This window comes from Equus asinus, chromosome 6 (genome assembly GCF_041296235.1).
Source record: "Equus asinus isolate D_3611 breed Donkey chromosome 6, EquAss-T2T_v2, whole genome shotgun sequence".
In the NCBI taxonomy this organism is placed as follows: domain Eukaryota; kingdom Metazoa; phylum Chordata; class Mammalia; order Perissodactyla; family Equidae; genus Equus; species Equus asinus.
This window is the reverse complement of record NC_091795.1, coordinates 69,847,354-69,870,537: the sequence shown is the minus strand read 5'-3', so window position 1 is coordinate 69,870,537 and position 23,184 is coordinate 69,847,354. Positions and strand designations below refer to the sequence as shown.

Here is a 23,184-nt window from a genome sequence, read left to right as displayed (position 1 = left end):
GATATTCAGGAATGTAAGAGAGAACTCATGGCATTCCTGAAGTTCCCTTACTTCTTTTCACTGCAAGTTCATGCAGCATACCTCCTATATTACACTCTTCAAGCATTAAAAACTCAATAGCCTTCTTAAAGCTAAGAGGATAGACAGAAATATGGTTACTGATAGATGACTGAGGTAAAAGTGACGCAGCAGAAAATCTCCTCTCCTCAAAAGTTAAGGTAGTACCTTGTAAGCATTTTTCTCTCCTATGTATTGGAAAAAACTGCCCACAGAATCATCAAAACATAAAACCAGAGAAACTGAAAGACACAGTTAGCTAGTATAAACAATTAATACAATAGACTTTAACCATCAAATATTTTAATTAGGACAGCTTAATAATAAACTAAGTATTAAAAAAGGATGAAGTTCTAAACCTGCAGTGGTAAATGACATGGGAAAACCATAAACTAATTGAAAACCCTATTTTGCAGACAAAGAAAACTGACTCCTTCAGTCAAATGCATTATCTTATCCACAAAGCTCTTCAGCGGCCAGCTCTAGAAAGGCAGAGCTTCTGCCTAGAGGCAGTGGAGCAAAATGATGACAGGTTGTGAAGCAAGGAAAGCATGAATCTGAATCTTGCCTCTGCCACTGTAAGGTGATGTGGCCTTAGATAAGTTACTTTGATATCCCAATGCTTCAGTTTCCACATCTGTAAAATGGGAATTACAACAGTACCTATGTCAAAGTGCTTATCTGAAGATATAGTTAATTAATATAAATAAAATACTTAGAATAGTAATTTAAAACATGGTAAGTACTCAATTAGTGTTGTCTTTATTATTATTGATGATGCAACATTTCTTTAGCAATTCTCAAAGTGCGGTCTGAGGATCTTGGGGGGGGGGGCCCTTAGTCTCCTGTAGATGGTCTGCAAAGTCAAAACTATTTTCATTTATCTTTTCCCCTCTTATTCTTTCACTGAGAATGAAACTTTGGAGTTTTCTGGAGACTACAAGATGCATGATATCTCAACAGATTAGTAGCAGACATGAGAATCTGTCTTCTATTAAGCCAGATATTAAGGAGATTTGTAAAAAATATAAAACAATGCCACTCTTCCTACTAATATTATTTTGTTTCAGGAAAAAATAGCTATTCTTCATAAAAAATATTATTAGTAGGCCTCAGCAAAAAGTTTGTTGTATTACAGTGACATATATAAAGCCTCTTACTACAATTATTTGCTGTTTCTAAGTCTCATGACAGGAATCAGGTAGTGTTACAAGGAAGGCACCATAAAGAAGTGGCATCTGAATCGGTCCTTAACGATGAGGAATTTTTTTAATACACAAAAAAATGTTATTTATGATAACATATAATGAGTATACTACTATTTTAAATAAATTAATATTTTGAAAAGTTTTCAGTTTAAATTTCCATTACTATTATAAATATTGATAGTTATACCCATATAAGCAAAAGCTCAATGGAATCCTCAATAATTTTTAAGACTGTCAAGGGATGCTGAGACCAAAAATTTAACAAGAGTTGTTTTAAACTATTTTACCAAATTAAACATAATATCTCTGAACTGTACAGTGGGCTTTTACATCATTTTAGAAGATGTGAAGAAAACTTTTTCTTAAGCATATGACAATAATTTTTGAAGCATTCCTTTTTCTAGTAGAGATTAGAATTTGAAAATAATTAAGAGGAGAATTTAAAATATAGTTTATTTTCAGTTACCATATTTAATTGGACTTATATGGCACTTCACTTTTTAAAAAAGAATCTTCCTGGGAATGCTAGGTTCTCTTAAGAATAAGAGAACATGAAAAAGCAGCTACCTACGGCTAGGGACTCATATATATTTTTTACTCATTTACTTGTAAATCTCCTACCATGTAAGATATTTTGTTAATAAAGTTACAGAATTCGTGAAGTCAATGAAAAGTAGGATATATGATTTGCTTTTCAGGCTTTATAAAAGAGAAAATGAAACATGGCTAAATTTGCTAAAAGGTTGATTTAGAGTAAATACTGTATCTTGAGAGCACTGGAGAAAAAAAATGTGATACTGATTTAATCACCAAGATTGAGTGCCATACAACAACGTCACTACTCACTAGTCCACTTCGATTCTTCTGTTATGGAATTTTCAGAAAATAATGAACAAAACAAAAATGATGCCCTGAGATACTGAATTATTAAGTCAATCTAAAATGATTAGGAAATTTGGATGAAAAAGTTAAAAATGGAACAACATGCAAACACAGATTTAACTAATGAAATGAAGAAACTGTTACGGAGAAAAGTAAAAAACCACTGCCAAAATAGTTACATATTCAAATTAGCTAAGGAATTCAGGTTGCTGGTTACTAAAATCTTTCAAAATTGCCTAATTGGCTCAAGACAATCTGTAAGTACTGCTTTGATTATGTTTGAAAACAAAACAAAAAAACTCCCTATTTCTTTAAAACCAAAGAGCAGTTTTATTCACTCATCTTCACTTGTTCTTACAATCAACAATTACTTACTGAGTAAATACTACAAATAAGAGCAACTAGTAAGTATGTACTAAGCCCTAAATGTGCTAAATGCTTTACAGTGATGATTCCATTTTGCCTCAGCACCCTATGAGGCAGGTACTATTTTAATCCCCCTTTTACCAGAGAAAATTGAGGTAACTTTCTCAGTCATGTAGCTTACAGGACAGTTCTGACTCCAGATCTGGCATTTACTGCTACTGCCCTCAGTTGTGCCAGGAACTGTGTAAATCAATTTACTCTTTTCACCATTATTTAAATCTTCAGAAGAGAATTTATGTTTAGAATTTTTGCTTTACATTAGTACATTAGTAACAAAATTAGAAATAATCGGGTTTTTTTTGGAAGATTAGCCCTGAGCTAACATCTGTGCCCATCTTCCTCTATTTTATATGTGGGATGCCTACCACAGCATGGCTTGATAAGCAGTGGGTAGGTCTGTGCCTGGGATCCAAACTGGCAAACCCCAGGATGCTGAAGTGGAGAGTGTGAAGTTAACTGCTAGGCCACTGGGCTGGCCCGCAAATTTTCTTTTAAAAATATTATTTTGTTGGTTTTAAATGGTCATAAAAGTTGGTCTCAATAATAACAGAATTCAAGGAAAAGAAAACAACCCAGTAAGTCAAAATACACATGCATTCTATTTAAAACACCCAAAACTATCTTAGATAATTCCTGTATGGTCTGGAATAGGTAGAAACCCATAAATGGAAATCTGTCTGCCTGATCACCTATGGAGAAAGCAGGAAATCCTGTGAGTTTTAAAACACTGCCTAGTCACGAGAATAAAGCAGACATATCAGTACAATAAGAGAAGTGCTACATCCATGCTCATGTCACATGTATGTATATACCTGTACACAAAACACAGCCAAAGGTCAAACTTTTGGCCAACCTACCTTGCCAGTGATTCGTTATATAGAATACAGTTCCTTAAGCAGGGATCCAATTAATCAAAAAACGAAGGTTGGGCAAATTATTAACATTTTACCTAGCCAAAGTAACTATATACTATGAAAATGTCTAACAATCAGAAATCAGACAATGGGAATTAAGGAATCTGGAAAAACATTTAGTGATGGGCCTTATCTTTTTGTATTTTTACAAGTAAATAATTTAAAAATATACTTAAAATGAACCAAAAAAAGTAAATGAAATATTTTCCCAAATTATCCAGCCTCTTAAAATATACCAAAATTTACTAACAAGGTCCTTAAAACTAGTGACCTCAAATTTAGACAAAATAACATAAAAAACACTTCAGAATTTTTTATTTGCTAACCTACCATGAGACAAACCTTCCTTTGCTGTCCATCCACAAATTAGGACAAACTATAAATAGCAAATGGTTACTCTTTATATAAAATTTCATTTTTATACTAGGGAAATTTTACACTTGTTTTCCATTTTAGGAAACATAAATAAGGTTAATAATAATTTTAAAAACCCAATTCATAGTATTAACTGAAGTTTGGCTTAAATCAAAACTAACACATTTCTTTAGGTTGTTGTTCAAAGTCTTTTCTGTGTTGAGAAAACAGAGTATATTTAAATTAAACGTTCAGTTTATAAAAAAAGAAGAGAGCCATGATTTTGCATTATTATCTCTAAATCTGAGCTACTTGTCTTCAGTCACCATTTCTCAACTGCTTAAAATACGAGTGTGTACATATGTCTGAACTCTCTAATGTAACAAATTGTATTTTGAAATTTTAAGTTGTTCTGATTATTAAAATAATATCTACCGTGCTAGAAGATTTTGGCAATTCAAATAATATTTTCTTATAAATTTAGCTTTTACAAAGATAATTTATCTTTTAAAATAAATTATCTTTTATCCATAAACTCAGGAAATGAGAATCTACAGGGAACAGCAGAGTCCTGTCCCCACATCTTGCTAACTCAGGCCTATGAACAACTTAAGTTGTGACACCTTGTAAGCTGCCTTTTCACCACTGTGCTCTAACAGCTGGACAGTGCCTGGTGTAGAGTAGGTCTTGAATAACTGTTGGATTTATTTCTTGCATGAACTGAAAAGTTTTAAGATTTTAGACACATTTTACCCACTATCTACTTTTTAAAAGACTCTCAACAGCTAAAAAGTTAAGATAAAGATTTCTAAACAGTATGAAATATTTCCAGCTGTTTTCAGAGGCCAACACACCTGGGAGATGTACCAAGCAAGTTTTGTAAGGTTAACTTTACAAAATAAAAGAAATAAATTGCTGAAACATATATTTATCTTCAGTTGTAATGTACTTGGTATTTTCTAACAAGTAAGGTCTACAAAGCAGCTTGATAAAAAAAATTTAAGGTGATGTCCCCATTATGACAACCATTGACTAGATGATTAGCAAGACAGCAATGAAAAAAGTTAAAAGCATATTATAAAATATATCTACCAGACTAATACAATTTACTACCAAAAATATTAAAACACAATATGTTAAGGCAACTTAATTATTCTTGAATTTAATTTTAAAAGAACTTTACTTACTTGTTTGCACCTAAAAAGTAACTACCTTGGTGTCCTTGTCCATATTCTAGTTGTAGATCCTAATAGTATAAAATAAAATATTTAGCAAAGTAGTAGTATATCACAAATCACGATAAGCTAATATACATTATTTTTAAAGAGAAACCCCAGACTGCAAATAAATCTGTATTGCTGTATGGTCTTAAAAAGAAGGCATGGTAGGACTTCCAACAATAAAAGATTTCATAAGTTTATAGTCCAGATTTATGTATTTTATTATTTAAGTTCAGTATTTTTCTGGGAACTCATTTGAGTAATATATGCAAGTTTCAATTATGATTATTAATATGGTAATTAACATTTGTAAAAATCAGTTTTTACAAAGAAAAAAGCTTAACTAAAGGTATTCATTCTCAAGCTATAATGAAGCAAAAATGCTTACAGAAGAGAAAAAGCAACAAAAATCTTGGTTTGACTTTGTATATAAGATCTGCAATAATTATGCACATATTTCCATAAATATTTAAGGAAATATATATTTCATTTCACACTCACATATTTCTACTACTTCTTCACAGGTAATAATAATTTTTTAAAGATATAAAAGAGTGCTCTTTTTAAGTAAATTATACACGTGAACTTTAACAAGATTGTAAACTGCATTTACAGAATTTTAACAATTTTTTAAAGAGTTAAGTAGCAAAATTTTAAATGAATATTGAGGCAGCTCCTCAACTATTTAAACACTTCCACTGAATGCTGCAGGTTGTGGAGTTAAAAACTGAAATTTAAAGGGATGAATAATATATGTGCTTGACTCAAACTCCTTGAGAAAAAAATATGCTTTCCAAAAACCACGGAAAATACAAAGTTTCCTTTTCTCCCCTTAAAACCACTCTATTTCAAGCATATTTTAACAATAAAGGGGGAATATTTAACATTTTAAATTAATTTTATTTTCATTATAGTGCACTTACAGTGCTTTCTAATTTTACAATATATTGTCAAATGCATGCAAATTATTAATTAGAACTCAACGCAGAAGTCACCTCCTTGGAGCAGCCTTCCAAGACTGTCCAGGAAGATAGTTGCAACCTTATGCATGGCTCCACAGCATTTAACATAGTCCTCCTCTAGCATTTACACTGCATTTTCATTAATTTATTTACAAGTCTATAAAAATGGTACTCAGGCTGTGAGCTCCTCAAACAAAGAGAAATTGCTTAAATCCATCTTTCTTCCCCACAAGCCCAAGGTCTGGCACAGTACCTGGCACACACTAACTAGGCCCTAAATACATGATTGTTCAAATGCCATTTGTTTATTTTCTTGTAAAGAGCTAACTAACACTTCAGCCTCATTAAGGTACACAAAGACAATTCTAGATCACAAAAATACTAAGCCTAGGAATATCAGGATCCTAAGCAATACATTACACTTAAGTGAAAAGCACTTTAACATTTAATGACTCCAAGACCTGTCAAAAAAATATCTAATGAAAATCAAAATCAAAATCATGGTTTGTAGACAATAGTCAAATTTTGTCTTCTTCAATATTTGTGTTCTTTCCTGCATAATAATAAATGTTCTTACGAGTGACAGAAAAGAATACATGATAAACAAAAAAGATTAGTAGACTGTTATACTGGTACCACATGAAATTCTAATGAAAAAGGACACCTGTTCTCTTTAATTGATAATGATAATTTAGGGTGAAATCACTGTTATCATAAGACTGCCACAAAATTATTATGCTGCACAATTTAAGGGGTCATGACTTTACATGGGAACATTTAAATTTTGGTATTCAGTAAAGAGAAGTACTAATCTCAATGAACACGCTTCTAAATTCCAGTTTGTTTTCTTCAGCTAGAGATAAATGGGCCCTCTACCAGACCAGTAACCTCTTTAGCCAATATAATCTCTTAAATTTTTAATCAAATGATAGCTTTCAAAAGCATACATTTGCGCAGAGTGGCCATTGCTTCTGTTACATAAACACAGATGTGTTGTAAGACTGGCCAGCTCATCTGATACCTGACAATTACCAGGTTGAAGATAATAATTTAAAAAAAAATCAAATGAGATCAGCAGTGCACTTAGGAAGGTAAGAGAAGAGTCTAAAATACCTAATGTAGTATTTTCATAGAAAATTGAGCATACGTTCACATACAGAATAACATTCAGGCCAGGGAGAAACTGCAGATAGACTGAAGTTTGATGATTAAACATGCCATGTGTCAAGCCCTACCAAGAAAGCTAAAATTGAAAGGGGCTCATTCTTTACTAATTCTTTTTCTGTAAATCAAGCTATGCTTTAGCAACCATGAACAAAAACAATGTGCTCAGGCATGTCATCAAGTAAAAGACTTACACTAAATCCTTCTAAGTATCTAAATCTTTTTAAACTCAACTATTATTTGCCAAGCACCTATTATATGGCAAGAATTCAGACGGTAAATCAGACAAAAAAAATGACAAGAAATAAAAGGAAGAAAAGTGAAACCTGGGCAAAGTCAGCAGTTATGTTTTTCAAAACGGACTTGGAAAAAAAAATGTTACCAATACTATGCTTGGAGAAGCACTCAAAATAACCCTAGATGATGGTATCACATGGCCATCCTTTATAAGCTAAATAAGAATACATTTGAACATGCAGGACAGATTAAAAAAAAATTAGTAGCCTAAGTCAGGCATCAACTTATTAATGAATGAGAGTGTTTAAAGTCGAATAAGTAACAACATGGACTGAAAACATGCAACAGCCTCATATAGATTCAACCTGAACACACAAACAAAAATTTAAGATGGTCACCCTAACTCAATTAAAATATCTCTCTGGGTCAGAAAGTCCTAACTTTAGTGACTTAGCAAAAGGGGGAGTATTTGTAAACCAAGCATAGAGTGTCCAGGAAACACGGTGCCAGAAAGAGCTGAGAAAGAACAAAAGATGTAACACAGAACAGTAGAAAAGGAAAGTAGAAGATCAAGAACATCTTATTAGTTTTTTTCTTAAACCCCTCGGGAGATTACAAAGTCTATACCTGATGAGAATACAGCAGGAAGTCAATAGAATTGATACAGTTGGCTACAAAAACACAAAAGAAAAAATACTTCAGCAATATATTTTAATGAAGAAAAAACAGAAAAGAAGTTTTTCCTCTTTAAAAATTGAGAAAATTATGGCACTTATAAAGTTGTTAGGCGATACCTTTAAATGGTAGATAATTTATAGAAATTTTAAAAAGGGACTGAATCCTGGATAATTCAAAAAAGGTTTTTTTATTTCTTAAAAAGTCAGAAAAGCAAGTGGGATCAGAACACTAACTGATGAAGCAGTATTCAGACTACTAAAAGCAGAAGACTTAAGGGGACTCAAACTGAATAACGACTTTTGTACAGCAAGCTTGGAAAGGAGTATCAGCAGGTTAGGTCTGACATTCTAGAAAATGTCCTACCATTGCACAATCGTGAAATGAGTTCTCCCTAGAAAGTGTCTTCACAAACATTAGGGAAGAAAAGTGACCACATAACATAAACTTTATTAACAGTTAATAGTTTAACAGATTTAAAATAAACAAAGTTGGCGTTTACTGTTTCTTTTTCACAATAAATGTAATTTTATAGACTCTATTCAATTTTGACCTAATTCAGGGGTAATCTTCAAGTACTTACGTTTACGGATAATGATCAATTGGATGTATCTTTGTGACATGTTTTCAATTATAATTTAAATACTGTATTCTCACTTTTTCAGGTATAAGTTTCTTCAGAGCAATGATTATGTTACTACTTATGTTCTTCCATAGCAATTAACATAGTGTTTTCCATATAATTAACTTTCAACATATTTTTCACTGGTGTATGGGCCAAAATATCTAGTAAAACTAGGCAAATTAGAAAAAAATTAACATCAGCTGAACAGATGCGTAATATAATCTTTTAATCTAAAGATAGGCGTCTTGTAGATCAGATAAACCCATTTTTATGGTTAGAGGCAAAACTCTTACTATTTAATTATTGCATTACAGCTAAGCTTTTTGCTTTTGTTTTCTTGTAATTCAAGCATCTTTCAAAATTGAAAGACCTTTTTACTCACTAACAATCCTAAAAATCAAGCTCTGTTCTTCTGATTTCACTATATTATGATTATCTAGTTTTATTAAAAAATCGATTTATTGTAGTAATAAAAATTGAGGTGTAATATTCTACATTTATTTACTAAATCATAAAATGAATACACTTAGCACTTAAAACAACGAGAAATCACTGATGACATGCAACTTGCAGGTAGGTAGTTCTTTAAGGCAGTAAATGTTTCTTCTGGGTCCCAAAAGATTTACGGCTGTCATCTTGGTGCCAACTACCAACTAAGATGACAGACATTTCGGGTTCATCAGGTTTCTAGTGGCCAAGAAGAAGTATTTGTAACAGCTAAAATCTTGTTCTCAGCGCCAAGGTTTTAGGACTGATGAAATTAGGGACTGAAATAACTATGGACACTTCACGACATCTGGATGGCTGTTATTAAACACACACAACACACACAAACCAGAAAGTAATAAATGTTGATGAGGATGTGGAGAAATTGGAACTCTTGTGTATTGCTGGTGGGAACTGTAAATGATGCAGCTGCTATGGAAAAGAGTATGCTAGTTCTCTAAAAGATTAAATATAGAATTACTATATGATCCAGCAATTCCACTTCTAGTTATATGCCCACAAGAACTGAAAGCAGAGACTCAACAGATATTTCTACATCCATGTTCATGGCAGTATTATTCACAACAGTCAAAAGGTGGAAGCAACTCAAGTGTCCATTGATGGATGAATGGATAAACAAAATGTGGCATATATAAAAAATGGAACATTACTTATTCTTAAAAAGGAAATTGTGACACATGCTACAACACAGATGAATCTTGATGTTACGACCTTATGCTAAATGAAGTGAGCCAGTCACAAAATGATAAATATTGTTATGATTCCACTTACATGAGGTTCCTAGAGTACAGAAAAATTCAGAAACAATAAATAGAATGGAGGTTGACAGAGGCTAAGGGAAAGGGGGAATGGGACTTATTCTTTAATGGGCAAAAAGTTGCCGTTCAGGAAAATGAAAACGTTCTGGAGATGGATAGTGGTAATGGCTGCACAACAGTATGAATGTACTTAACGCCCTAGACTGTACACTTAAAAATGGTTACAGTGGTAAATTTTACATTGCGTATATTTTACCATAATAAGAAAAATAACTATGAAACATATAGTTGATTAAAAAAAGAAAGAGCACAAGCGTGAGCCCAGTATTAGTGGAAAAAAAACATTGACAATTTTGGGTAGAGGCAATGCAGCATAGTGGTTTAGGTTTGAATTCCTGAGCCAGGCTGCTTAGGTCAAATTCGATCCGTGCTATTCTTTTGCTGGGTGGTAAGACCAATTTCAGCTTCTTTGCACCTTAAGTCCCCTCATTTGTAAAACAAAGATGATAAGTTAATACATTTAAAGTGTTTAGAGTAATGCCTGATACATAAAAATGTCTAGATAAGTGTTTGCTTTTATTATCATTAGAAGTGAGCTTTTTAAGGCTGATTTTATAAATGGTAAGATCTGCCAAATATTTCATTCATCCCTCTTCTGCTAGAACTATTCATAAGTTGATTGTCCCTAAAGCTTCTGTCACAAGACCCCCTTACCAACTGTTCCCCCCATCACAAGAAACTCCTGATTATTGGGATTGAGGGGAGAAGTTCTAGGGAACAGAGTCATGATAACTTATTCACGTTACTAGGCAAGTTCCACATACGGTACAGAAAAGAGTATTTGTAACTCTTAATGTATTAGGCTTCAGGTTTTGTTGTTGTGTTTTCTAGAGAATATTAACAAGTAACAGAGTCAATTTAAACTTTTGATTCTGTGGTCCTTTATTTCCAATACAAATTTCATTAACTGTCATTCTAACCTACATACGTCTAATTCTGAAGAAATTTTCAGTCCAGAAATCACTGATAGCGTTTTCTTCAGACAGTCCATCTCTCTTGCCCCCTCAGACACTTAATTCTCAATCTTTGAACTTTCTGGCCTCTCTGGGCCATTTGATGCATCTTTCTTTTGTGACAGCGCATCTATTGACTCTTCCAGCTTTTCACCTGCTTTTTCCCTGCCTCCAATGTTGGCTCTACCTTGGACTGCAAGACACAGGCATCACCCATTGTGGTAACCAGTTTTCTGCACTTTCTTTCTTCAAACCTAACTGGGGAACACACGCAAGTTCATGGTTTCATCAAACATTTCCTCTTGGATGACTTCAATCTTCTTCTTCTGAGCTAATCCCGTAATTCCAGTAGTAGCATGACTATTTCATAATTTCAGCTCTTTATCTGCCCTCTCTCCAAATTGTGGTCTGTGCCAATGACTATTCCCACATTAATTCCCATGAAACACAGTAGGCATCTGTCCATTCTCTTTGTGAAGAATCTATAATGGTTCCTACACAATACTGAAATCAGTCTTAGTCCCTCCCAGAAGCCAGATAAGCCATATTAACCTCAAAGTTTCTCTCCTCTGATTTCCATAGTACCTACTATATGTTAGCCTCTCCTCACCAACAGTCATCATCTGGCAAAATTTTGGCAACTCACTATATATTTTGTGGTATGGCCAAGAGTTTATTATATGTGCAAGTATTTTTTGCCCATCAAAAAAAAAGCAATTTCCCTAAAAGAGAAATTATGTCTAAAATCTCTTCTATGTTCTACAAATGTTATAGGACATAGATTCAAGAATTTATATAAAGAATCACTTAAACCAACCCAGAATAGAGAGATACATCATTAAGGCAGAGAGGAAGCAAAGAGAAGGAAAATTCCACTGAAAAGGAAGAGAAGTAGAATCTAAGAGTAAATATGGAGTCAACCTGGGGCCCTGGCCAGCTATAGAAAGAACCATTTAATATCTACTGGGGTTAATTTCCCATCTTTTCTTACCTAATGGTAAGACAGCCTTAATATTTATAACTTTAAGGAGGCTTTATAATCCAAATTTTGGCATGAGAAAACTGGATATAAAGTTAAAATTTCATCTGAGACTAGTTTCACTGTTAATTAGGGGTAAATTACTTTTTAAAATTATATATATATAATATATGTAATATATATAAAGTTTTATATTTACGAATGGATATGTCTATATGGATGGTTTCCAGTTCATGAAACAAGTCACCTTATTAAAACTGGACATTTTTATAGGGAAATGTAATTTGTAAAAAAAACCCCACATACTTGACTGAGAAAATGAAATGTTTTTCATAAAAAAGGAACACTTTTATTTTTTATTATGATATCCTAATATATTTGAGTAGATATATTTATTTAACTTGTTATGGAAAAAAGATTGCTATTCTCCTTAATATATGGAAGCTTGTTAAAAGGTAGGAACTTATAAAACAATGCTTAAACTGGTTCATTAAAATTGGACAAAATGTTCGATAAAAAAAACCAATTAAGACTAAAACAATGCTGACAAAGAAAATCAGAAGATGAGAAATACCAGATTAGATCTTGCAGTGTAGTATATTTCTTCTGAACTGTCCAAAAAACCATCACTGTCGGGCTGTTTAGCAGAGACCAAGAAACCCAAGTTATTTACACTTAGACTAAAAGCCACAAATTCACAAAGGGAAACTTTCACAAGTGAAGTAAGTCCGCCTAACATAATTTTATTAAGGCAAATGCAAAGTCAAATCATATTAAGGAGCTTCTAAAAAAGCAACATTCAACAACTTTGCTCTAAAAAGCAGTTACTAAATTAGTATAGAATTTAAACACATGCAATGCCAACTTAAAAAAAGAAAGAAAATAAACTGCCTTAACAAAATGCAATTGGCATTTATAAACATCACGACTACTTTTTCTTCTTAACCTTCTTCATCCTCTGCATAAATATCATGCATAAGTGTTAAGGTATGATCATTTTAAGAAATTATCTTTAAGATTCCTTTCCTCCATGCTGGTATACTGAAGTAGAATAACTCCCTAAGTTAAAGGCTAAAGACTCTCTTTGTATGCCTTTATTAGTCAAGTGGGTTAAAATTAGCATTAAATTTAAGAAGTTCCCACTTCAGTCCTTAGTACTTATTAAGTTACTGTCTTCTTATTATTAAATAGAAAAAATAAATAAAGCATATAATCTGGAGCTCTGGTAATTTCATTAAGATTAATTTTAAGTCTCATTTTTTATTCTTCCATAGAACATTAACATCTTCAATACTTTCAAAGCATTTTGCCTCTAAGAGTGCATTTAATCATATTATCATATATCTGGAAAGGAGAATATAAAACATTAACAAAAAAGAATCATGAAAAGAACATTTATACAGCTAACAAGCCTTAAAAGAATGACAAACTTGATCTACTATGTATGCCTAATCTCTCCTGAGTTTCAGTACTCCAAACAGATTTGACTCTAGCCTGATGTTCAGAAAACTGGCTTACACTCTTAAAAGGCTGCCCATAAATTTAGTGAGAAGACGTTTCACTGGTCCAACATTCTAGTTTAAAATTGTGGCATTTATCCTAATACACGCATACACAAAAAGCTTCTCAAAAACTGAAAAACAAAAATGAAAAAAATTAAAGGGCCAGCATTAGAAACATATAATCAGAATGGTAAAACTAGTAAGTTTCTTCTAAAATAATTTTGAAAATATTCAATCTCAGCAACACAGATTTATTTCTGAATTTTGAAATTACTTACCTTTTTATTTCTCCAAATGCTTTTGAAAATATTAATAACTAGCTTTTTTAGTCAGTACCAATACATTACAGACTAATTACAACATTTATTTTCAGTGTTAACATTCTAAGACTACACTACTTACAAGTTCATGATGTGGTTCTGTCTCCTTCCTTAAGGGTGGATCAAATTTTATTTGTCCAACTAAAAAAGAAAAACAGTGAAGCCATGGTCTGTTTCTATATTCTTAACGATGTAATAATTTTAAAAGTTACTCCATGGCAAAATACATTTAATTTTACCAAATCTATCATACACTGATCGCAATCCAAAGATTTAAACAAACAATCTGTTAGGTGGAAAAAGCCCAAGAAAGCCTAAACTGTTGAAGCTTAAATCTTTTAATCATAGGCCTTTTCGATAGTAAAAAAGAAGATGATTGGCAAAGTTACGCATTATGTTACAGTCAGGATCTAACTTGCTACTTCATTGTGATCCAGCATAAAATAGAGAATCTTAACCCAGGACTTAGGTAGACAGACAGCAATTGAGGAAGGGTACTTTTGGAAGCCAGCTGCAAGATGGCCTCTAATATTCCTGCCTCCTGGTGTTCATAAACTTGTGTAGGCCCTTCCTATATCCCCAGCGTTGGTCTGAGACTAAATGAACATGGCAGAGTGACAGCACAGCAATTCCAAGATAAGGCTTCTGTCTTGGGCTCTCCCTACTGGATCACTTGCTCTGGAGGAAGTCTGTTGTGAGCAGCCCTAAGGAGAGGCTATGTGGTACTGAAGCCTCAGGCTAACAGTTTTGTGAGTAACCCTGGAAGCAAATCCTCCAGCCTCATCAAGCCTTCAGATGACTGCAGGTCCAGCAGACACACTGACTAACTACACAACAGACCCTGAGCTAGAATCACCCAGATAAGTTGTCCTGGATTCCTGATCCTTAGAATATGTGTGAGATAGTACGTGTTTATTGTTTTAGGCTGCTAAATTTTGGAGTAATTTGTTATATCACAATAGATAATTAATGCACTTCCATTGCTAAAGTATAAACTAGCCAGAACTGTGCTACATTCACCTTTTTCCTTCCTACTCTAATGAAGTGAATATGCTTCACTTCCTTTACCTTTAATTTCTATCTCTCATTATCATTATCTGCTTTTATAACCTGGGTACAGCATTCACGACCACTGAGATAAAAGCAGAGGCACAAATATAAAACATTAAAAAGAAAAAAAACAGAGAGTCACAAATATATTACAGTTTGACTAGTAAAAGCTTCAGACAAAAAGTAATTCTCAATCAAGGTAGGGAAATGAGTGAGATTTCAAAGTATAATCACTTTTATAATCGTTCTGATTTTAGCTGAGTATGTATGATTTATTGTGAATGTTCATACCAATTAAAGAGACCATGAAATCTGAATATTTAGCAATAGCAAGTAAAAAACGTTGAGAAACACAGCCCTATAAGATGTCCAGTTGTGTGTGAATGTGTATACGCTTTACAGCTGTTATGGACTAGATAAATTTTGGCCCTTAGGGATAAGTAGACTCTTCAATAATGGGTTCCTCATATCTGTTCACATATGATCACACATCAAAGATTACAACATAACTTTTAGTAAGGTATTAAAACTAATATACACTTCACCTTGATTGAGGCCTATTGTATGGCTCTTACCTATGCTTGTCATCAAATAGCAAAATTAAATCTGTAATAAAGTTACATGAGGACAGTTTTGTGTATCTATCTGCCTTGTATTATTGTCACCTGTCAACATGCCTGATTCCCCGACCAGAATATATAATCCTTGAATATGCCTGATTCCCCAACCAGACTGTGCAATCCTTGAGCGCAAGGGTGCAGGGATGTTGTCTTAGACTAACTTTCATAACAAGGATAGAATCCTAATTGTAGCAGGTATTCAGCACCCTGTACTCTTGGACAGAGTACTACTCTGTACTCCCTGGGAATGCATTTCCAGAAAGTGAGGCCATATAGCAAAATCCCTAGGGAGATTTGCTCTTCACACCTCACACTGGTATCACTCTTCTGTTCTCTTTAAAATCCCTAAAGTTATGACAAACTTCTGCCATAGGATCTTTCTGCTACTGTTCAAGTAATCATTGGTCAATCATCCCAAGAGGCAGTGCTGCTTATGATGTTCTTAATAACGTCAAAAACTCCTACTTATCTGTAATTGTTTATTGATCTTGATTTCTGTTTCCTCTACCATCTCCCTGAATGCGTATCAAGCCACACAACATAAATTTATATTTTAATATCCAGATGAAAACTCCTCCTTAGCTTCTTTGAAACAGCTCCAACATTATTCACTTGCTGACCCTTTATTAGCCTTTATGGGTCAAAACTGATCCGACTATGGCAGACAAGAAGAGCCCCAGAATTATTCCTTCTTAAACCAAGTCTTTGCTTCTCATATTTAACTGAAGGCAGAGGGGACTTCCTAAAAAGGAAAGAGTAATACCCCTTTTGCAAATGAGTCAGCTTTTACATACATGTTGCCTAAACACCATTTAGTTTAATAAAGAGAAAACTTTGGTTGCATGGAGAGACACCACGTAATTGTAAACATAAAACATTATCAAGAGGAACCAACATATACAACTACTAACATAAATTATTTTTCCAAAGCCTGTCTTTATAGTCAATAGCATTACTGAGTACTCTATATATCACATTTCACATGAAGTCAAAAAACATCCTAAGAAAGCAGATTTCAGAACACTGCATAAGATTTAAAAGCTTCAAATATCAGACTCACAAATTACTAAAAGTGGTGGTTTTAATCCTGTTGCTACCTCCACATACTAGAGGGATATGACATCCTTCTTACTGGCAAAAAGGGGAGGAGGGACAATGTCCATCATTCATCACCTGCTCCCACCAAAAGGACGGCATATCAGAATTTCAGAAAAATTTGGGTACAGAAATCTAGTTTCAAATAGCATATACATGCATATGCAGTTAGGAGTTTAGAATCACTGATATAAATTAGTAAAGAACAATCCAGAAATAACTGCACTTTGCAATAAAGGGCCTAATAAAGTAATTTTTTAATAGAATCGGATAACAAGATAGAAAATACCTTAAATTAGATTTAATAGTGCTAAATCAACTACAAAGACACCTCTAATCACCTTTTGTATTATTAAAGAAATGATAAAGACACCTGGTAATTACTTTTTGTATATTAAAAAAATATAATGGGAACTGCTCACGTTTTAAGGTTGTCATTTTCAGAAAAATACTTTTGTGGGGAAATTAGCAAATTTAAATCATGTGGCTTCAGACAGAGCCTTGAAGGTAATTTTATATGGTTACACAACTAATTGTTGGCCAAGAAAGTACCAAATCCCAGTCCTGGGCTTTTTGTACAATGCATCTTTCTAGAGCTTCTTCCTTTCAAGAGCATTTCCAGGTAGCACCAGCACAAAACTTTGCCCAAGAAGTTAATATACAGGATATGGTCCAGCCAAAATTTCAAAGGAAGGTTCACAAAGGACTTCTTCCAATGTAAAGGCCACACAAGTGTGCTGAGGTAGTTTCTGAAATGGGGCAGTTTGTGAAAGACCACTGGGCTGGAAGTTGCGAGATCCAAAGCATGCCGTTAACTTTGTGTATGACCCCATCCCAAAGACAAATCTATTCATCTCTGTATTTGTTTTTTGTTTTCTATTAAATGGTGATAGTGCCTACTCCTTCTTACCTCACTTAGCTTTTAAGATGAAGACACATTATCTTAATCAAAGTATGAAATGTATTATTATCATCATTACTAATTTAGCCAAAAATTGGGAACAGTTTTCTTAACAGTAGTTATGTTAAGTTACCACATTACCTAATTTCACTAAAGTCATTTTGGATTTTAGGTCTCTCAGGATACATCTTTAACTCACAGAAAACTGTTATCATAAGCCTATCTATTGCACTAAATTAGCATTCTAAGTCATATAGAATTAATGCTTCCAAGAAGGAAAGAAAAGTTAAGGCACTATTATTCCAGAGATTCCTGTTGGCAGATTACAGTTATCAGTGATGAGTTGACTACTGGATCCCGTGTGAATGAACGGTCTGTCTCAGTGGGCCAATAACCTGGCTGTCCATAAGAACTATGTGAAGAGGTATTTTACCGGGTAGATTTCTGAGTCAACCCAACACCTACTGAATCAGGATCTATGGAAAAGGGGGACCTGAGAATCCATTTTTAAAGGCTCTCAGGTTACTGATATGCTAAGCTAGTTTGCAGACTTTTACCTTTCCTTGCTACTCAGAGTGTAGTCCTTGGATGATCAGCATCTACATAACCTGGGAACTTGTTAGAAGTAAAGAACTTCAGGCCACACCTTAGATCTACAGAATCAGAGACGGCATTTTAACAAGCTCTCCAGGTGACTTATATGCACTTATAAGTTTCAGAAGCACTGCTTTGATTACTTCTATTCTGCCTATTCCAGGAATTTTACTCCTCCTCCCAAACAATAACAACCTAAATACAACTGCCACCTCCCACCACCAAAAATTCTCCACGAATAAGGAAAATGAAATTCTGTCTGTCTTAACTAAACTTTACCCTTAAAAGGGTTAAGAAAAACTACTTGGGAGAAAATGAAGCAAATATAATTGCAACTAAATTAAATCTTATTTTTCATTGTTAAATTATGAACTATGTAAAGCATAAACTTACAGTTTATCTCTGAGCGTGTTTTTTCTTCTCTCACATTTCTACTTGTTGAGTGAATTCTATGTGGTACGGCAACAAGAGGCTAGGAAAGAACAACAGCAATGATATGTGGCATTTGATAATCAAGTCACAGTGTGGCCCACAAAATTACCCAAATATGAAAGAAATACTTCATTTTATGTAAAAATGGAAACAAAATAAAACAACTTTGTGAATATTAAAAAAAAAGGCAACCACAATAGCAGCTCAAACTATGAAGTGAAAATATAAATATCTTCATTACTTACTTAACAGAAATCACCATTTGCACTAGAGAGAGTACTTCTAGGACATTAAATACATGCAAAATCAAATATAAGTAATAATATATTCTGCTTACTTGTAAATACAATATTGGACTTGTCTAGATCTATTTTACAAGGAAGCAACAAGTACATTAAATATTTTCAATCTACTCTTACATCAGCAAATTCGGAAAGGAAAGGAAAGATGGTGTAAAGACTACATTTACATCTACCATCTAATGATTACGAAGCTCAGCTCAGATGCCCTTTCTTTTAAGGTTTATTCATCAACTTACATATATTTTTTGAAATAAGAGTCAATATACATATTCTATAGATATTAAAAATATTCAATATATAAAATGTTTAATATATGTATTCTCTCTATATACTCTCATTTTTCTCTGTAAATGCAATGCATACTAGTCATGGAAACCTGCTATGATGAGTTTATAATTACTCTAATAAATGATATTTAGAGGTCATATTTCACCCTTTAGAATGGAAATAAACTAAAGACTTCACTGAATTTTCCTTTCACATGTACTGAATCAGATGGTTGTATAAGAAAGTAATATTTTTTCAAAAGCCAATGTTGAAAATGACCTATTTCATATTTGAGAGAAAGGGATACCACAAGATTCTGTTAAATGAGGCCAGGGTCATGCAAGATGCCCATCCGGGAAATCAAGGCAGGCAGTAGCATGTTATTAGGCACAATCCACTGTGATGCTAAAGAATTAAGTTTTCTAATAATGGAAAATTTCACTCAACTTCTCTTGAAAGGATATTACATTTACTAGAATTTCAAATAAGCAGATTCTGAAATAGCTCCTGTCTGAACTTGCAAAGTTGGAACTCTAAAAGGACGTCCCTCAGCATCATTTAATTTCACAAAGGCTATGTAGATAGTCTCAAAAATTAAAACTTAAGCTTTAATTTCTAAAAATGAACACTCTCGTTTTTCTCTACAAATGTAATGCATACTATTCATGGAAACCTACTATGATGAATTTGTAATTATTCTGATAAATGATATTTAGAGAAGTGAGGATGAATTAAAAATCATTTTAATAAACAAGATTTAAAGAAATAAACCATTCACAGTGATGGATGATTCCCAAAGTTTTTAAAAAATAATCCTTTATATGCCTTAACACTGAAATAATTTTTATTACTTCTTGAAAAGAACAAAACCCTACCCTTATAAATCATTTAATGTTTGTCCTTGTTACTACAATTTAAAAGTTCTAAGATTAATGTATTATTAAATAATACAAATACAAATAATAGATCCTTTGCAATGGGAGCTAGATGAGAATGCAAGTTTGTATGGAATGAAGGAAAGAAATAGACAATATGACAAACACTAACATAAGCCAGTGGTTCTCAACCAGGGCCAATTTTGTCTATGGAGACATCTGGCAACGTCTGGAGACATTAGTAGTTATCACAACCGGGGATCAAAAGATGCTACTGGCAACTAATGGGTAGAGGCCAGTGATGCTGCTAAACATCCTACAATGTCCAGGGTAGTCCCTCAAAACAAAGAATTGTCTGGCCCAAAATATCAATAGTGTTAAGTTTGAGAAATCCTGATGTAGGAGAAAAAAAGGCACTCAGTTTCATCTCATTGGTCAAGGATTGGCAAACTATGGCCCATGGCCAATTCTCACTGAAGTCTGTTTTTGTAAATAGCATTTTATTTATTGGCACATAGCCATACCCATTCATATATTATCTATGGCTGCCTTCCCTCTCCAATGGCAGAGTTAAGTATGACAGAAATGATGTGGTCCACAAAGTCAAATATACTTACTATCTGTTTTTTTACGGAAAAAGTTTGCCAACCCCAGCTCTAGGTCAATGATCTCAGACAAATGGGTTCTAACACTTCTTTAACATTATCAAATTTATTTTCAGGTCCTCAGCTTTTCCAAGCATACATACTCAAGCTAAAAGTAATACATTTTTACCACAACCACAAAGAAAAAAAATTTCATAATTTTCTCTCTTAAAATTGCTAGAAATTTTGGGAATATGGAAAGTAAAACTTTATTAATTTTTTCATCATTCCATGTGTTTTCACAATGTTAAAGAAAGGTAACTGCTGATAATAATAAAAATTCAAGTAAAATATCTTATCAAACTTCCTTTAAAAGTCTGAATCAATATTCTAAATGTTTTATAGCATAAATATCATGTTGTAAGTTATTATTTAACATAAGAAGAATCCATTAATCTACTAGATAATGGACAAGAAAATAACTAAATTAACTGAAAGAGTGAACAATCACACACTTGATGTGCTCTTAATCAGACGTAAGCTTGCCGTGATTACACTCATTTTAGCATGAATCTTACATACTTAAAAGGATAAAGACTATATTAAACATTTCTAAGATTTATGAAAGATGATATTTTAAACATATAGATATGGAGGCTAGCTATCATTTAAAATACATCTTGATGAGTTTCTAAAAAAGTCCCAAAAGCTTTAATCATTATTTTTATTTTTAGTTTTTTAATCTTTGGCAAACTTCTTTCCAACAACGTCAGTTCTTTCATAACACCATCTCTGATTTCCCTAACAAAAACTGGCTGTTCTTTGTTCTCCTCACTCCTCAAACTGGGAGCTTCTCAAGATGAGAAATATATTTTATCCAAAGCAAGCTCCAAACAAATGTTCTCTGAGTTGAATATAAATAAATAAATAACTATTCAGAATGGAATACTTCAATAATTCAATAGCTGTTCAACAGCTGCAGCTACCTTTCAGTGTTGCAGAGGGTAAAACTGTAATTAAAAAAAACCTGCCTCAACTCCTTATATCAAAAAGGGTAAGAGATAAAATGAAATGAAATAATGCTAAAGGCATTAATGATTTATGATCTTTTTACTTAGTAAACAGAAATTTTTTCCCCCTTTACGTTTTTTCTTAGAGGAGCAGACCTCTATTTTCTTTCCCCTTATTTAATTAAAATCATTCTATGCGTATTGCCAATTTCAGAGAAGAATATTCTGAGGAGTGAGTGGAGTGGGGATGAGTTCTCTTTACTGTTAATTCATGGACATTCTTTCAACCTTATGGAGTAAAAGAGGCCCTGCTTCTGCATCTCCACCCTGTACACGCTAAGGTTTCACTTTAAGAGGCGATGCCAGCATCTATTTCATGGACCAAACAGGGTTTTGTTTCTGTGTATGAAATGCTACCTTTGAAGTAAAATGTAATTCATAAATATCTGAGCCCAAGTTCTTAGATTCAATAAGGCAGATCAAGAACAGGACCCAAGTTAACTATTCTCAGTAGAGGCACACCTCAGAAAATTAAGCAAAACAATAAAAACACTCTTTTTTCCCTTGTATAATTATAAGGTCAGTAATACTCTACATTTCTTTATGTTTCCAAACTCCCTTCTAGACCTTTAACAAAAGGACAGATAGCTTATTTAATCAAAGCTGCATAAAGATGGCAGGCTAGAACAAAGGTGAATAGATAGAAAGGTTCTCTCTGGCAATCTGTGCCCATCTTTCTGATGGCTGAGAGCTATCATCAATGAAATTTACAACATTTTAAGCACCTTCCGTAAAGCCAGTCAAGTTCAAGGCTATCCAGCTCAGATACGGCCCAATAATAGAATTCTGCCATGTTACATATACTGAGTTTACCCTAAGTCCCACAACTACCAGCTGAGCTAGGAACGTTAAATATGCCAAGAGAAGTGAAGCTTCCATTAATATCAATGCTTCCATCACATTAGAGTTATTTTCTTCTCTAACAACTACACTGGCTCATTTTTAAACATTTCCATAGCAGACAATTAGCGTTTTAGTCACCAACAAAGTCAATCCTATACTTTCTACTAACCACTAATAATTCATGAAGTATTGTACAAAGATCCTTTTTGAGAAGAAAACTGAATAGAAATTTTGAGTATATTCTAACATCTTGTTTAGGTGCTTCTCATTTGTGTTCTCTTTTAAAGTGGATGATTTATTTGGCAACTTCATCTAAAATGACTACTGTAAAATAACTATGGTAATTTCAAAAAGTGAATTAGATTATTCTGCCTTTGCCATTTTCAGACAATAGTCATTTGTAAATAGCCAATAAGAAAAATCCAGTACGTGACTTTCCTAGGAGAGACAAAGTCAGAGGTAACTGTTCCCTCAAGAGGTTTTTATTTAAACTAGTTTTATTTAAACTAGACTCAGAACTATAAAAAAACTCATTTTGAGATGTACAGATACACACACAAACATACATATATGTTATATATACCAGTAGTTGGTAAAAACAGTTCCTACCTCAGGATCATCATCATCAAAATCATGGTAAGTGGAATGATCTGGATTATTCACTTTATCCAACAGTTCGATTGCCAAAGACCGGGTCAAAGGTTGTGTGACAAACGGATGCTATAAAAATAAAATAATACAGTAGAGA

General features: G+C 33.3%; 1 protein-coding gene across 6 annotated transcripts in view; it reads right to left on the bottom strand.

Annotated features, from left to right (window-relative positions):
* The window catches only part of MAP4K3 (mitogen-activated protein kinase kinase kinase kinase 3), a 192,572-nt gene that overhangs the window by 39,317 nt on the left and 130,071 nt on the right, over positions 1-23,184 (bottom strand). For 3 of the 6 annotated variants that reach the window (XR_001396757.3, XM_014832870.3, XM_070512206.1), the window contains 5 exons: positions 23,046-23,156; positions 18,457-18,535; positions 13,886-13,944; positions 12,556-12,618; positions 5,029-5,087 (listed from right to left, as the gene is read on the bottom strand). Coding sequence is in view for 4 of the 6 variants with exons in the window: in XM_014832870.3 (XP_014688356.1) it covers positions 5,029-5,087; positions 12,556-12,618; positions 13,886-13,944; positions 18,457-18,535; positions 23,046-23,156 (371 nt within the window). In the remaining 2 variants the exon portion in view is untranslated. The remainder of the gene's footprint in view (positions 1-5,028; positions 5,088-12,555; positions 12,619-13,885; positions 13,945-18,456; positions 18,536-23,045; positions 23,157-23,184) is intronic. The other 3 variants (XR_011504080.1, XM_070512205.1, XM_014832871.3) reach the window with 1 other exon arrangement.